The sequence below is a fragment of the Pinus tabuliformis genome, chromosome 2_1, assembly GCF_031772625.1.
Source record: "Pinus tabuliformis cultivar Carrire ecotype Pingquan chromosome 2_1, CPIR1, whole genome shotgun sequence".
Taxonomy (NCBI): Eukaryota; Viridiplantae; Streptophyta; class Pinopsida; order Pinales; family Pinaceae; genus Pinus; species Pinus tabuliformis.
Window position 1 is genome coordinate 916,208,454 of NC_142299.1, and position 14,106 is coordinate 916,222,559.

A 14,106-nucleotide genomic window follows, 5' to 3' on the forward strand; every position below is an offset into this window, starting at 1 on the left:
TTACAGCTCGGTTTTTGTTGTTTTGTAAGCCAGTTTTGGCATGACATCAGATTTTTGGTTATGAATAAAGGCAGGCAGATTTTGATCTCATTCTGAGTTTCTAAGGGAGCTATAGCTCTCAGGTTAGGGCCCAACCTGAGAGCAATAGACCTCCTCTGTGTTGTAATGTTATTTTCCTTTCGTTCCAGCACTTTGTTTCTTTACTTTGACATGCAATTCGAATTTACAGTCTGCTGATTTAGTTTTTATGAGATCAAATAGGATTAGTTTATGGTGAATTTGCTTCCAGTTGCTTAGGTTAGAATAGGATAGTTATAATTCATTGGAGCTCCAGAAAAAGGTTGAAAGGACCTCACTGCCATCTCTGTTAGGGATTGGGGTGTAGTCTGAACCAACCACCAAAACCAAACGCAGTTCTTTTCACGTCCATGCAAGCTGCAACAGTTACTTTAGTCGTAGATCCATCCATGCACTTTGGTCTTGATCATTACTTCTTCATTCCACTTCCATGCACGAGTTTCTTTCACAAATTGCACTGCTGTTCATTGGTTCAAAATAGCATAGTTAACGTAGGTTAAAGAGTTCTCGTTTTTGGCGACATTCAAAGACAATTTGTTTCATCTACACTGCTCCACACCATTCCATTACCTTCACCTTCTTGTCAACCACACCTAAAGCCACTCAACCGACCTCTGTTCAGCTCGTTTACCTTCCAGCTCTTCCATTACTCACGTAGCTCCATTTACTTAACATTTCGTTGATCCCATCCTTCCAGCCATCAACCCACTGCATGCACTCTTTCTCCATCTGACTTCTCTGCTCCTGAGCCATCACCAGTTCCATCTCCATCTCACCTATCCTCCCATACCACTCCATCACTTCACCATCTCCCAAAACTCCCACGGTCGAACATCCTGTAGAATTTCACAGACTTCCTGTAGAAACCCCTGAGTTTCCTGTAGGATCCCCTGCAGACTTCCTGTAGAAGCCTGCAAACTCGGTTGCTGAGCATCCGAACGTGGTAGACTTCTGTGGACTGATGCTAGAGATCCTCTAGGGCCTCTCCTAGCCCCCCCTGACCTTGCCCATGCTTTCCTTCCATTCGAACCGCTCCTGCACAGTCAAACCCTAATCAAAATCACCATCACAATAAATCCAACCACTTAAGAACAAAATACAAAAACATGTCTTTTCATATGCAAGTAGCTTAGATTCATGCATTTCAACTCACTAGAAGTAATGGCATCATTGGTAGAAGTTTCATTCACATTTTTGCATTGTAAGGGTCAAGCTAGTCAAATTAGGGTTTACTAGGGTTTCCATGCTTTGTTGGCTTTTAGTTTCTTTCTGCAAGTAGATTAGCCTCCTTTGAGTTAGCTTTCGTCCATCACTCATAAAGCTTCTTCTGTGAGCATATAGAAGTTGGCTTGAGCCCTAGCGGACTTGTGCCAGCTGACCAAGTGACAGCTGCGACAAGAGCTAGTACTTGTGCATACAACATCGTCGCTTCCAAGTTTGTACGAACTACCGGGTTGATAAAATTAGAGATAGGAAGCTCCAGGAGTTGTAGCATTATTGCTACAATACTGGAGCCCACCAAAAAGGACGAACACAATAGATCGCGAAGCTAAGACACCAATGTCCCAAAAACTAGAAGAGATGAAGGGGATGCAAGATAAAGGAAGTTGGAAGACCGTAGAGAAAAAAAAGAAAGCTACAACACCAATCTCGCCAAGAAAGATGAGGAGCGAAATAATTAAAAACTAAGAAAATTATAGGTCTGAAAGACCAATCTGGTCTCAATGGACGTTAACCACCACCACCACCACCACCACCACCATCATCATCATCCTCATCCTCCTCCTCCATAATTTAAATTTTTTAAAAATTCTATTTTTTATTTATTTTAATAAAAATATTAAAATTTATTTTTTTTTTATTAAAATTTTAAAATAATAATAATAATAATCGGCCCTCAACTCCAGTGATTCCGGGAATTTAGTTAAATAACTTTAAATTATAAATTATAATTTTTTTGAATAATTTATTTTAAAAATGTAATTTTATTTAATTTTTATGACATCTTTTAAAAATCATTTTTAATTAATTTCATTTATTTTAAAAATTCAATTTTCAATTAAAAAAAAATTAATTTAATTTAATTTAAATATTTGAACAGTTTAAAAATAAAAATAAAAATTATTAAATATCAATTTTATTTATTTATTTATATCTATTTAACTGTTTTATGTTTTATAAAGTTTATATTTTATATTTTTAGAATTTTATTTTATAAGAAGAATTTCGGCATAAATCACATGTAGAAAACCTTGGTTACTAGTTGGTTCGAAACGCGTCCACAAAGGTTTTCTACATGTGATTTATGCTGAAATTCTTCTTATAATTGTTATGGATCACAGAAGCCTCAATTCAACAATTTTATTTTTATTTTATTTTATGGTTTTTTTAGTTTGTATTTTATTTTTTTATTTGTTTATTTTTTAATTATTTCAGTCACTTTGGTTTATTCGTTTTTTAATTAATTTTTTTAAATTTTCCTTAAATTATATTTTTTTTGAATTTTTTTCATTTTTTGTTATATATATGTTAACAAATTTTTTTGTTTTGTTTTTTTGGTATTAAATTATTAATTAACTATATATAAATTTATAAAAAATCTTAACCTCAAAATATTAATGTCATTATTTTTTTAAAATTTTACAAAAATAAAATTTCATTATAAAAAAACATTGCAAAAAAACAAAAAAACACATATTTGAAAATCCCTTAAAAAATAAACATCTTATAATCAAAAACAAGAAAATGAATAAAGTAACTTGAACAATAGTTAAATAATACACATTTAAAAAAAAAGGGCCTGCATACTTAGGACATCTGAAAATTTTAAGTGTAAAAAATATGTCTTATAAAAAAATGATGATTTTCAAAATTTGCATGAAAATCAAAAACATTTAAATTTTTTTATCCACACTCAATACATTATAAAATTTAAAGTGTCAGAAATAAGCCCTCTAAAAAATGGGGTTGATGCTGCATCAACACTTTTCAAAATCAATATGAAAATCACTAACATTTAAAAAAAATGTTCATACTTGATACATAAAAAAAAATTGAAGTATTCAAAATATGCTTCAGAAAAAAAGGGTTGATGTTGTATCAACACTTTTCAAAATCAGCATGAAAATCACTAATATTTAAAAGAAATTGTTCATAAGAAAATATAAAGTGTTAAATATATGCACCAAAAATGGTATATTCTGAATCACTGCTTTTCAAAATGGAGTGATTTTTTGCTACTTCAAAAAAACGAGTACTCAATAATTTTCTCGTTTGATCAGTAACTATGTTTATACCACAAAAATGTGTTAGCCCTCACACCATGAATCATCAATGTATATATTCTATGAAATTGAAATTATTTCCCCCTATTAGTTTCAACAATACATAGTGATGCTACCCATAGCTTTAACAATTCATCAATAAGAGGCTCAAGATACACATACATATCTCTCTTTTGGTGCTTACATAGTTATTTAAAATACAAATAATTAATTCTTTGTATAGGAAAATATGTAACAAAAATAAAAAATGAAATGAAATTTGTTAGCATTGCTAAAAATAATTACTTAGAATAATTTATGTCAATTTTATGGGATCCCCCTTTATTGACATCAGTGCTCAAATTTGAACACGTCACAACCCTTCTAAAGCCCTCTAACACGTCAGAGAAGTGCTCAGCAAAATTTACCAGTCAAAAGAAATTTAAATTTTGATTTTTACAAGTTTTTTTTTTTTTTTAATTTAAATAATATTATAAAATTCCCTATGAAGGGCGGCCTGTCCATAGGACATTTCAAAAAATTCCAATTCTCTGACTGATGTAACACTCTAAAGTCTGCAGGAGGTTCCAGCAACATGTAATGGGACATAATGGCGGTTGTTCATCCATTCCGAGGCCTTTAGTCAAAATGGCAGCACTGATAGAGTTAACAATCATGATATGAGGTTTATGTTCACATTCGTTGATAACATAAGTTTCTTTTAGCATTCATTGATAGCAGAGGAGAAGTAGGTATATATTGGTATCCGTGAACAGGGCATATTTTGAAGGTATCAGAGATTTAGAAGAAACAAATGACAAAAGACAGAATTAATGATGACTGAGGTAGATTCTTCTGAGCCTGTGAAACTTTCCTGCATTGATTTTTCCAATCCCAACCTTACGACGAGTGCAGCACAAGTTTGTAAGGTATTTTTAACTCTCAGTTTTAATTTTCAACTTTCATTTCCCTGGCCTTTCATTCAGTTCATTGATTTAGGCGAAACTTTTAAAATTGTTATGTATGGAATGGTTGATTGATCTTTATATAGTCATGTGTAGACTGGATTTTTTTTATATCGTCCATCATGTCATCGATGAAGATTTTTTGGACTAAGTCTTTGAGCAAAGTCGACGGCTTTATTCCATTCCTGAGGAGGAAACAATGAAATTGCTGTGGAATGAGAACTATCAAGGTTACACTCTGTATCAAGCAGAATCTCTTAATCTTTCCATTCAACCCATAGGTTTGATATGGATTTGTGTCTCCTTATATTTATTTCTTCTTGTAATTACATCTTGTTCTACTCAACTCTGAAGAATCAATCCATTGAAGTATTTCACTTTATATTTTTTCATATATTTGTTTTTCCAGGGGATTGGAAGGGGAGTTATGAAGCTTTTGAAGCATCGATAAAGGAAAGCGATTTCATGGTCCCAATCAACGGCCTTCAGGGATGCATTTCAGCATTTGAAACGATAATTTTCATACTTGTCCCGCGCTTAAAAATAGATTAAAGTGACAATATTGACATTTTTACATCATAACCACATACTACATTTTCTGTGCATCTCCATTTTCCTTCCTTAATTTGTAAAATTTTATTCTTTCTTGTCAACCCACCATTAACACAATTAACACAAAATTGTTCAATTATGAGATTACCCGATTAAATGGTGATAACTACGCTTACTGATTCACAAACCTTTTTTTCATCTTGTAAATAACTACTACCATCTACTACATCTTCGAGGATGTCGAATATATTCGAGTACTGATCATGCCAAATATATTCGAATACTGATCATCCTACCACTATGAAAACATCTTCCATCCTACCTTTATGAGGACATATTCACGACATTACTTTGATGTTCCACATAGATATCTTGAGATAGTATAATAAGGCTGATATGGTTCCTTGAAACTCTGATGTTCGAAATGGAAATCTTGAGATAGCATAATAAGACCAATAGGGTTCTTTCTTTAGGGTTTCTTTTGAGCGAACATTCGTATATAGACAGAGTAATCTCTTTATTAATTTAAATTCTTATTTTATAGTAATAAATGAATACATTCTCACTTTATAGTAATAAATGAATAATTTTTTATTTTATAGTAATAAATGAAATATATTAGTTAAAGATGTAATTTTATCGTGTTTAAAATTAGATTAAAGTGATAATATTAACATTTTTACATCATAACCATATTTTCTGTTGTATCCTCATTTTCCTTCCTAATTTCCAATTTTTTTCTTTCTTATCAACCAGCCATTAGACAAGATTGTTCGATTTTGACAACCATTCAGACAAGATTGTTCAATTATGAGATTACATCAATTATGAGATTACCCCATTAGATGGTGGTAACTACGCTTAGTGATTCGAACGTTTTTTATATTCTTGTAAATAACTATTGCCATCTCTTTTCTATTTTTAGATGATTCCGTGACTAACAACCATAATGCTTACAAAAGCCTAGCATTGCTACCATTTGAACTTACTATAATCAAGCTTACTATTAAGCTTAACATTTGTAAAATCAAACTTTATTTAAAACCCCGTATTTCTTCTCTTATCTTAAAAATCCTTTTTCTTTATTAACTCTATAGTTTTTGAAAACATACAAATTAATACTAAAAAAAATGAGAAATAATAAGTGTTTTGAACTGAGAAGAAGTGTTAAAATGAAACTCCAAGGCTCTATTAATAACCACACAACCAAAGATTGGTCTGCCTACAAGGCTACAACTTAATTTCTTTTTCCGGTTGGTCTTCCCAAAAGATATAGGATGCCAGTAGCTATCCATACAACTACTATTGTGTCTCCTGCTTCATTCTCTCCATTCGACATCTAGGAAATAAGTTGTGTCTGTGGGTGTCCATGTAGTTGCTGCTATGAAGGGTTTTTAAGGAGATGTTGAAATCATAGAAAAATTAAACGACATTGTTTTTTTTTTCTGCGTAAATACTAATTCTATTAAAAAAGAGAAAAATATGTACATGGAGGTCGAGACCTCAGAGGGGGCAGAGGCCAGCCCTCAGCCAGAGATTCTGAGACATACATATCCTACTATCTGCCATTTCCGGATTACAGACTTCAAAAACTTGATTTGTTAGACAGTGACCCACTAAAAAATAATTCTGTTCTGAGTCTAACACATCATAACTATCGCCTGCAGAGGCTTTACTGAGAAGCATGTTGTCATGCCCGTCATGGACAAAAAGAGGCAAAACAGAACTCACCAAACCCAGAGTTGTTGCTGCAAATCGAGAACAGGTTGGCTAGCGCCAAAACTAAACAAGAACTGAGACCAGACCCATAACCAGAGACCCAAAAACATAGACACATAGCATAAAATCAAACAGAGCGAAGGCGAGAATGCCACCCATCGGTGATGAACCAGCATCAATCGACATGTTGCGGAGAGTCGGGCATATCCTTGTCCACCTGGCTAGACGAGGCAACCCAGGTGACGAAACCATTATCTTCAATTCCTTCGATACCACCTTCTGGAGGAGTTACCAGGTTGAGGATGCTGCCTGCATGATGAGTCGGTCCACAAGCAAGGATCTCGTGCTGAGTTGAATCAGCCGGATGCGGAGGCGCTTCAGGAACAGGGGTATCGTCCTGCATATTATCTGCATTAAACACAACCCCAACCATCTCCCCCTGAAGGACGCTGTCTTCCTGAGATTGAGAGGTGGTGGTGTGGGCTGAGCTGTTGGGATTGTCCTCTTCCTCAGCAAGAATAACCGTGATACTGGCAGACAAAACTGGCCTGTTGAGCCTGCTATGGAAGGTGAACCGGGTAGTTTGAAAGGAATTGTGCGGGAGAGGCCCAGCATGGCCAGAGGGCGGTGAGGACGGGGAGGCCGAAGCAATGGGGATTACATTCTGAGGAGTAGACCGAGAGGCTCTGCCTCTGTTACCGGTATTACCTCCTCGGCGAGAGACTCCTCGACGGCGAGGCATTCTCGAAATGACAGAACAGCTGAGAAAGGGAAGATGGCAGAGCTGACGGGAGAGGGATTGAGCACAGAGGAACCCGGCGATACAGAAAAACCAGGCGTGCTTCCAGACAATCTGAGCGAGGCAGGGGTGCGGGAAGAACAACGGGAGGAGGTGAAAAGAACCAGGAGCGATGGCGTGAACCAAATACCGAGCCATACATAAAACCTTGAGCATGAACTCTCGAACCAGGCGCACATTAATGCCAATCTGTGCGACCAACATTCCGTCCAGCATCCAAATAAATGCGCATGCCATGGAGATCTACAGCCTTCGTCCGCCAGCCAGGTGCAGGGCCAGCTGCCTGCCTTGAGCGAGCCCTCATAAATGCAGCACATTAACACCCGCATCCGGGTGTGTGTCATCCTCCTGAAGCATGTCATCCTTCACAATATTCTGGAACTCAGAGAGTTGATCCTCGGAGGCTATGCTGGAGATTGAGCCTACAAAGAGATCTACCCCAATTTCCACTCCTATATTAGCAAGAAAATCAGCAAGCTTATTTCCTTCCCGCTTAGTGTGCCTGAAGGAAATTGCTTGATGTTGAGAAAGCCATCTGTCTATTAGCTCGAGCCTTTGAGCCATCCTCCAACTGTTACTGACCTTATGTATGGGGGATCCCTGCATTAGTTTTGTGACCATCTTTATGATGATTTGCGAGTCCCCTTCTATGATAAGTGGAAAAAAACTTTTGTCCTGAGCCAGGGTGAGACCTCGCCATAGTCCTTCCAATTCCGCTGAGTTGTTGGAGTCCCAACCTTTTGAGCCGAGAAAGATGAGTTGAGGAGTGCCATAATGATCCCTGAAGACCCCCCCATAACCTGCTTTTCCCGGATTACCCTTTGAAGCTCCATCGAAGTTGAGCTGGAACATGTTGCTGGGCGGCGGAGTCCACTTTGTTGACTTTTGTTTCTTCTTAGTAGGATTGTTTTTAAGGGTAGGCTGTTGATTTAAATGTATCTTCCAATTGTCCCATACTGATTGTTCCTGCGGCAATGAAGGAAAATCTTCTGGGGACCAGTCTTTAATAGATAATGACTCCTTAATGTTCTGATGTAATTTGGTCCATATCTGCTCTATAGACATAGATTGATCCTTAAAAACTCTTATGTTCCGCTCCTTCCAGATATTCCACATCAGTAGACCAGGAATAAGCTGCCATAGTGTGTTGAGGAGTTTGCTTTGATATGGCTCGTGACTCCAATTGTGAATAGTAGCTCTGATATCCCCTTGCACTCTGCCTTCTTTTTGGCATCAGAAGGCAACCTTTTCCCACAGCTTCCGTCCTATTTGACAGGTTTGCATTAGATGTATAGCTGATTCCTCTTCTTGCTTACAGTTGAGACATATAGATGGGCCAGAGAAGCTTCTTTTTCTAAGATTATCCCATGTGAGAATTTTATTGTGACATAGGAGCCATAAAAAAGTAGACACCTTCGGCCAGTTTGAGGAATGCCAGATTTTATCCCATAAAGTGTCTTTGATTATCCGTTCTTTGATAATTATCTTATATGCTTCCCTTGTGGTGAAAGTACCTCTCTCTTCATATCCCCATCTTAGTATGTCCGATCCTTCTGAGATGAGGATTTGCCGTTTTTGTAATTCTAAGGAAAGAGATAGCTGAGTTTGCTCAGAGCCGTGCATCATGATTTGATTGGCATCCATCCATTGTCTATATCCCTGTGTGGAAGAGGGGTCCCAGAACTGATTAACCGTTGCTAACTGATTTATATCTTGCTCTGGTAAGGGAAGGTTAGAGAGTGTATCCTTTATCTTTGGGAGCTGCTGCCAGGAGTCTTCCCAAAATCTTGCTGTGTTGCCGCTCTTAACTTCCCAGAAACTATGCTTTTGTATTAGATCCCTATGTTGAATGGCCGAATTCCAAATTACAGACCCCATGCTTACTTCTGTCATCCGAATTCTTTCTTCAATAGGGCTATTATTCGCATATTTTGCTGTCCAAAGGGAGGCCCAGGGGGTGTTAGGATTTGCAAGCCACCTCCACCATATTTTGGCTCCCATTGCCTTATTACTGTGCCCTGGATCTCTTAGCCCAATGCCCCCAGCCTTCTTCGGAAGACACACATTGTCCCATTTAACCAGAGCCCACTTTCGATTAGGGCCTGAACTGCCCCATAAGAAGTTGCGCTGGAGATTCTTTATCTCCTTGAGAACCCATTTAGGAGCTGCAAGAATAGAGAAAAGATACAGGGGCATGGAATGGAGAACCGCCTTAATGAGAACAAGTCTGCTGGCCATATTAAGAGCTCTATGAGTCCAGAGGAAAAGCCTTGCCTCTAGCTTTTCTAACAGGTTTTTCCAAGAGGAGTGCTTGAGGGCCGAGGCTATTAGGGGAGCTCCTAGGTATTTGGAGGGAAGGGAAGCAATGGTAAAACCGAGAATACGGGCAATGGCTTTTTGAGTGGGAGCAGGGGTGTTAAAGAAAAAGATTTGAGATTTGACACGATTGATAAGGGCTCCGGAAGCATCAGAGAAGTTCGATAGGAGGGCTTTGAGAAGGCGAGCTTCTTGGACCGAGGGATGACCAAAAAGCATGTTATCATCCACAAATTGCTGGTGGGAGTAGGTAGGAGAATTGTTGAAAGATAGGCCTTTGAGACGCTGGGTAAGCAGGGCGGAATTTAGACTCCTACCTAGTCCTTCTGCCATAATAACAAAAAGAAAAGGTGAAAGGGGATCTCCCTGCCTGATACCCCTGGAAGGACGAAACGTAGCCGAAGGGATACCATTGATAAGCACAGAAAAGAATGAGGAAGACAAAAGATTGATAATCCATCTGACCCAGGATGGGGCAAAGCCAAAGGCAGTAAGAATTTTTTGAATGTAAACCCAGCTGATACTATCAAAAGCTTTGGACAAATCGATTTTAAGCAACATACCTGGTTTTTTGGTTTGCTTCAAAGAGTGGATTATTTCATGAGTTAAAATGATACCATCTGTTATCTGCCGGCCTTCTACATAACCAGATTGCTCGGGCGAGATAATGAGAGGGAGCAGCGGTTTCAGTCTAGTAGCTATCACTTTTGAGACAATTTTGTAGATGATGTTGCATAGAGCAATCGGTCTGTACTTGTCTGGAGTATTGGATTCCTCTGCCTTGGGTATTAAAGCGATGAAGGTGGCATTCAGCCCTGGGTACATCCATCGTAAAGTGCGAGATTCCTCAACAACTTGCCAGACCTCCACTTTGATAAGATCCCAAAAGTTATGAAAAAAGTTGGAGGTGAATCCATCCGGACCCGGCGCTTTCCCTGCTTTCAACTGATGAACAACATTTTCGACTTCCTGCATACTTGTGGGCTTGAGGAGGAGAAGATTATGCTCCTCTGTAATTAATTTTGGAATGTTCCTTAGAATTTTGTTTATAGCAGGCATTCTATCTATGCTGGGTTCTTGGTGAGCTTTCTTAAAGTATCTGAGAAACTCATCTTCAATGCCTTCATGCGTCTCAATTCTGTCTCCCTGCTCGTTTTTGATGTGGGAAATGTAATTATTCATTCTGCGCTGCACTGTGGTTTTATGAAAAAAATTTGTATTCTTTTCCCCATCCTTGAGCCATCTGATCCTCGATTTCTGCCTCCAAAGGGTTTCCTCCTGTTGTGCTCTATCTAGAATTTGGGATTCGATAGCTTGTTCCTTCTTTACGAGTTCCTCGGAGCGTCCTTCGATGATGATCCTTTGCTGGACAATCTTCATTTCTTGATTGAGTGCAGCCTGTGCTTTGAAAATATTGCCAAAAGTGGTATGATTCCAGTGTTTGATTTCTCCTTTGAGGTGCTTTAGTTTCTGCTGGAATATAGACATCTTGGTACCACTAGTGGGATTGAACTTGAGCCAAGTTGATCTAACAAATTCATAGAAATCCGGATGAGTTAACCAGAAGGCCTCAAACCGGAAGGGACGCCTAATACTGTTACCTGGCTGGTTCCATTGGAGAGCTATGGGCCAGTGATCTGAACCTGATACTGGAAGGATGGAGGCAATGAATTCCCCTCCCAGGTGAGTTGCATTGTCTGATATTAGAAATCTATCGAGACGCGAAGCTATTTGTTGCAATCCCTCTCTTTTATTGTTCCAAGTGAACATGCCATTGTTTGAAGGAAGATCTACCAGCCAGTTGTTTTGAATAAAGTCTTTCAGTAGGTTCCCATCTCTATTCCTTCTGCTTCTGCCTCCCTGCTTTTCCTCCATTCTTGCTATCATGTTAAAATCTCCTCCAGATATCCAAAGCGGGTATAGCCTACTTGAGTTAAGCTCCGACAAGGTATCCAAAATTTCAGCTTTGTGTATGGTTTCCTGAGGGAAATATACATTAGTTATATGACCATGAGTGTTGGTACCAATTATATGAAATATTGCCTGAATGAAGTTCTTGTTTGCATGTATATTATCGAGTTGAATTACTCGTGCATCCCAGAGAATTGCCAGTCCTCCCGACGCCCCTTGAGCATCAACAGCTGTTACTAGCCCTCCTGGCCAGGCTTTCGCTGCTATTTTTTCCAAAACTGTCGAATTGCATTTAGTTTCTTGCAAAAAGAGTATATTTGGTTTTTCCTGCATAAGCATATTTTTTAATAGTCTACCTTTCCTAGGGTCGTTGAGCCCCCTTATGTTCCATGATATCAGCTTCATTGAGAAGGATTGGGATTGATATTAAAGTACTTGGTCAGCTTGGCGTACCTACCTGACTCAACTAGCACTTCACCTATCTTGATGGTTCTTTCGAGGGTTGTTTTTCTTCCTCGCTTCTTGCTGTCTTTGGTGATGAACTTGCCATCCCATTGACTTCCGATCTGGACTCCTAGAGAGTATTTCTTTTGTGCTCGATTGAGGACCTCCACCAGGTTATCCACTTGCCGGTCTGGTATTTTGTCAAAGTTCCCTGTCTTGCATGCTTGCTCGAGTCCTAGGATATCCAGTTCACCAATGTCAATATTCTCAGGGTCTTCCTCCATGATCTGGGGTTCTTGAGAGGCTTCCTCTCTTTCCTTCGGCGTCTTGGAGCTTGGTTCAGGATTATCAACTTCCATTCCTTGAAAATGCCAGGCTTGGGTTTTGGTTTGGGATTGAAGGGTTGATTTATTGAATAAGATATCCCCTGGTTGCTGTGAAGTTCTCTCCGGCTGCTCTTTGTTGGATTCTTTGTCATTTTGAGGTCCATTATCAGGATCTTGCATATCATTACTGGCCAGGGCCTCAAAGCTGTTACTCGTTGAGGGTTTTGACATATTAACTTGATTGGTCTTGGGATTGGCTGTCGATTTTTTGTTCCCTCTTCTGCGGTTTATCACTTTGGTAAAACCGTCAGACGCCTGGTTATCTGAGCTCAATTGAGGAGGGGGTTTCCTGTTCAGAGGACAATCTCTGTAGAGATGTCCTAGATCATGGCATTTCCTGCATCTAAACGGTACGTGCTCATAGTCTATTAATTGAATCCATTCAACATCTTCATGGAAGAGACTTACCGTGTCTGGCAGGGCTTGCTTGAGGTCCATATAAACGCAGATCCGGGCATAAGACGTGTATCTGCATAATTTTGTTTCCTCGGCCACCTTGACGAATTCGCCCAGAGCATTTCCAATCTCCTGGAGGGAGTTTTCTTCCCAATATTCCCAAGGAAGCGAGTACAACCTTATCCAAACGGGAGCATAACTAAGGTCTTCCTTGTCTGGATTGAATCGTTCAACCCACCCTTTGAGATATAGTCCTGCAGAATTGAAAAAATAAGGACCCCCATCCAGAATCCTGTTGCGATCTTCCAAGCAGTTAAAAACGGCAGTGAAAAACCCCTTTGGACCTAGATGCAAAGTGATGTGTCCCTTTGGGTTCCATTTGGTGCTTATCCAGCTCCTTAACGCTCTCTCAGTTGGCCATATTCCAATAAACTTGCCAATCAGCGCATGATCTCTCATAAATTGTATTCTGGCATTGATTCGGTGACTGGGAAATTCCACTTTTGGCCTGTGAGTTGCCACCGGTCTGCATGTGGAGGAACTTGCTTTATTTTTGTCTTTCTGATCTTGTTCATTGTCCTGTTGCTTGCTGTTGTTCGTATTGCCCTCATTCTGTCTGTTTTCTTTGTCAAAGTCTTCCGTCTGCTGCTTTTGGCTGTCCTTTTTTGGGGGAGGCGCATCGCCCTCCCCCTGAGGGGGCTGCATTTTCCTTCGCGCTTATGGCAGGACCACGAAAACCTCTGATCCGCCCTGTTTCCTTCAGTACTGAGCTTTGCCAGTCAAGCTTGTTGTAGCAGGGGCTGCAGAAACCCTAGGATGGGTTACAGAAACCCTAGTCCGCCTCTATGCCTTTAGCAACCCTCCCCATGTGCACCTAAATTAAACGACATTGTTAATGAAAAGAAACCATATTATTAGAAGACATCAACAAAAAGAAACCACATTATTAGAAAAAGACATCAACCAAACTTGAATTTATTGTAAGGACCAAATTTGAAAACCATTCCTAAACAAAAAAACGACCAACCAAGCCATACAAAAACAACACTGCAGATGTGTATTACATATTACAATATTTCCCTATTAGATATAGAAAACTTTCATTTTAATTACATAAATTTTTGAATTTATAGAGCTTGAAGTTTTTAATGGAGATGAAAGTCTATTGATAGTGGTCTTTGATTAAGCAATGTTAAGAGAAAAGTTCAGTTCTCTTGGTTGTTGAAGGTATATATTTGTTTTTTGGTTTGCTTTAAAATGTTTCAAACTAAACAAAA

General features: G+C 38.8%; 1 protein-coding gene across 1 annotated transcript; it reads right to left on the bottom strand.

Annotated features, from left to right (window-relative positions):
- Window positions 1-7,676: 7,676 nt before the first annotated feature.
- LOC149203631 (uncharacterized) lies at window positions 7,677-13,534 on the bottom strand. The gene is made up of 3 exons (XM_089401940.1): window positions 12,061-13,534; window positions 8,790-11,881; window positions 7,677-8,474 (listed from the first exon to the last, which is right to left on the bottom strand). Exons 1-3 carry the CDS (start codon window positions 13,532-13,534, stop codon window positions 7,677-7,679), a joined length of 5,364 nt encoding a protein of 1,787 aa, XP_089258066.1.
- Between the last annotated feature and the right edge of the window lie 572 nt (window positions 13,535-14,106).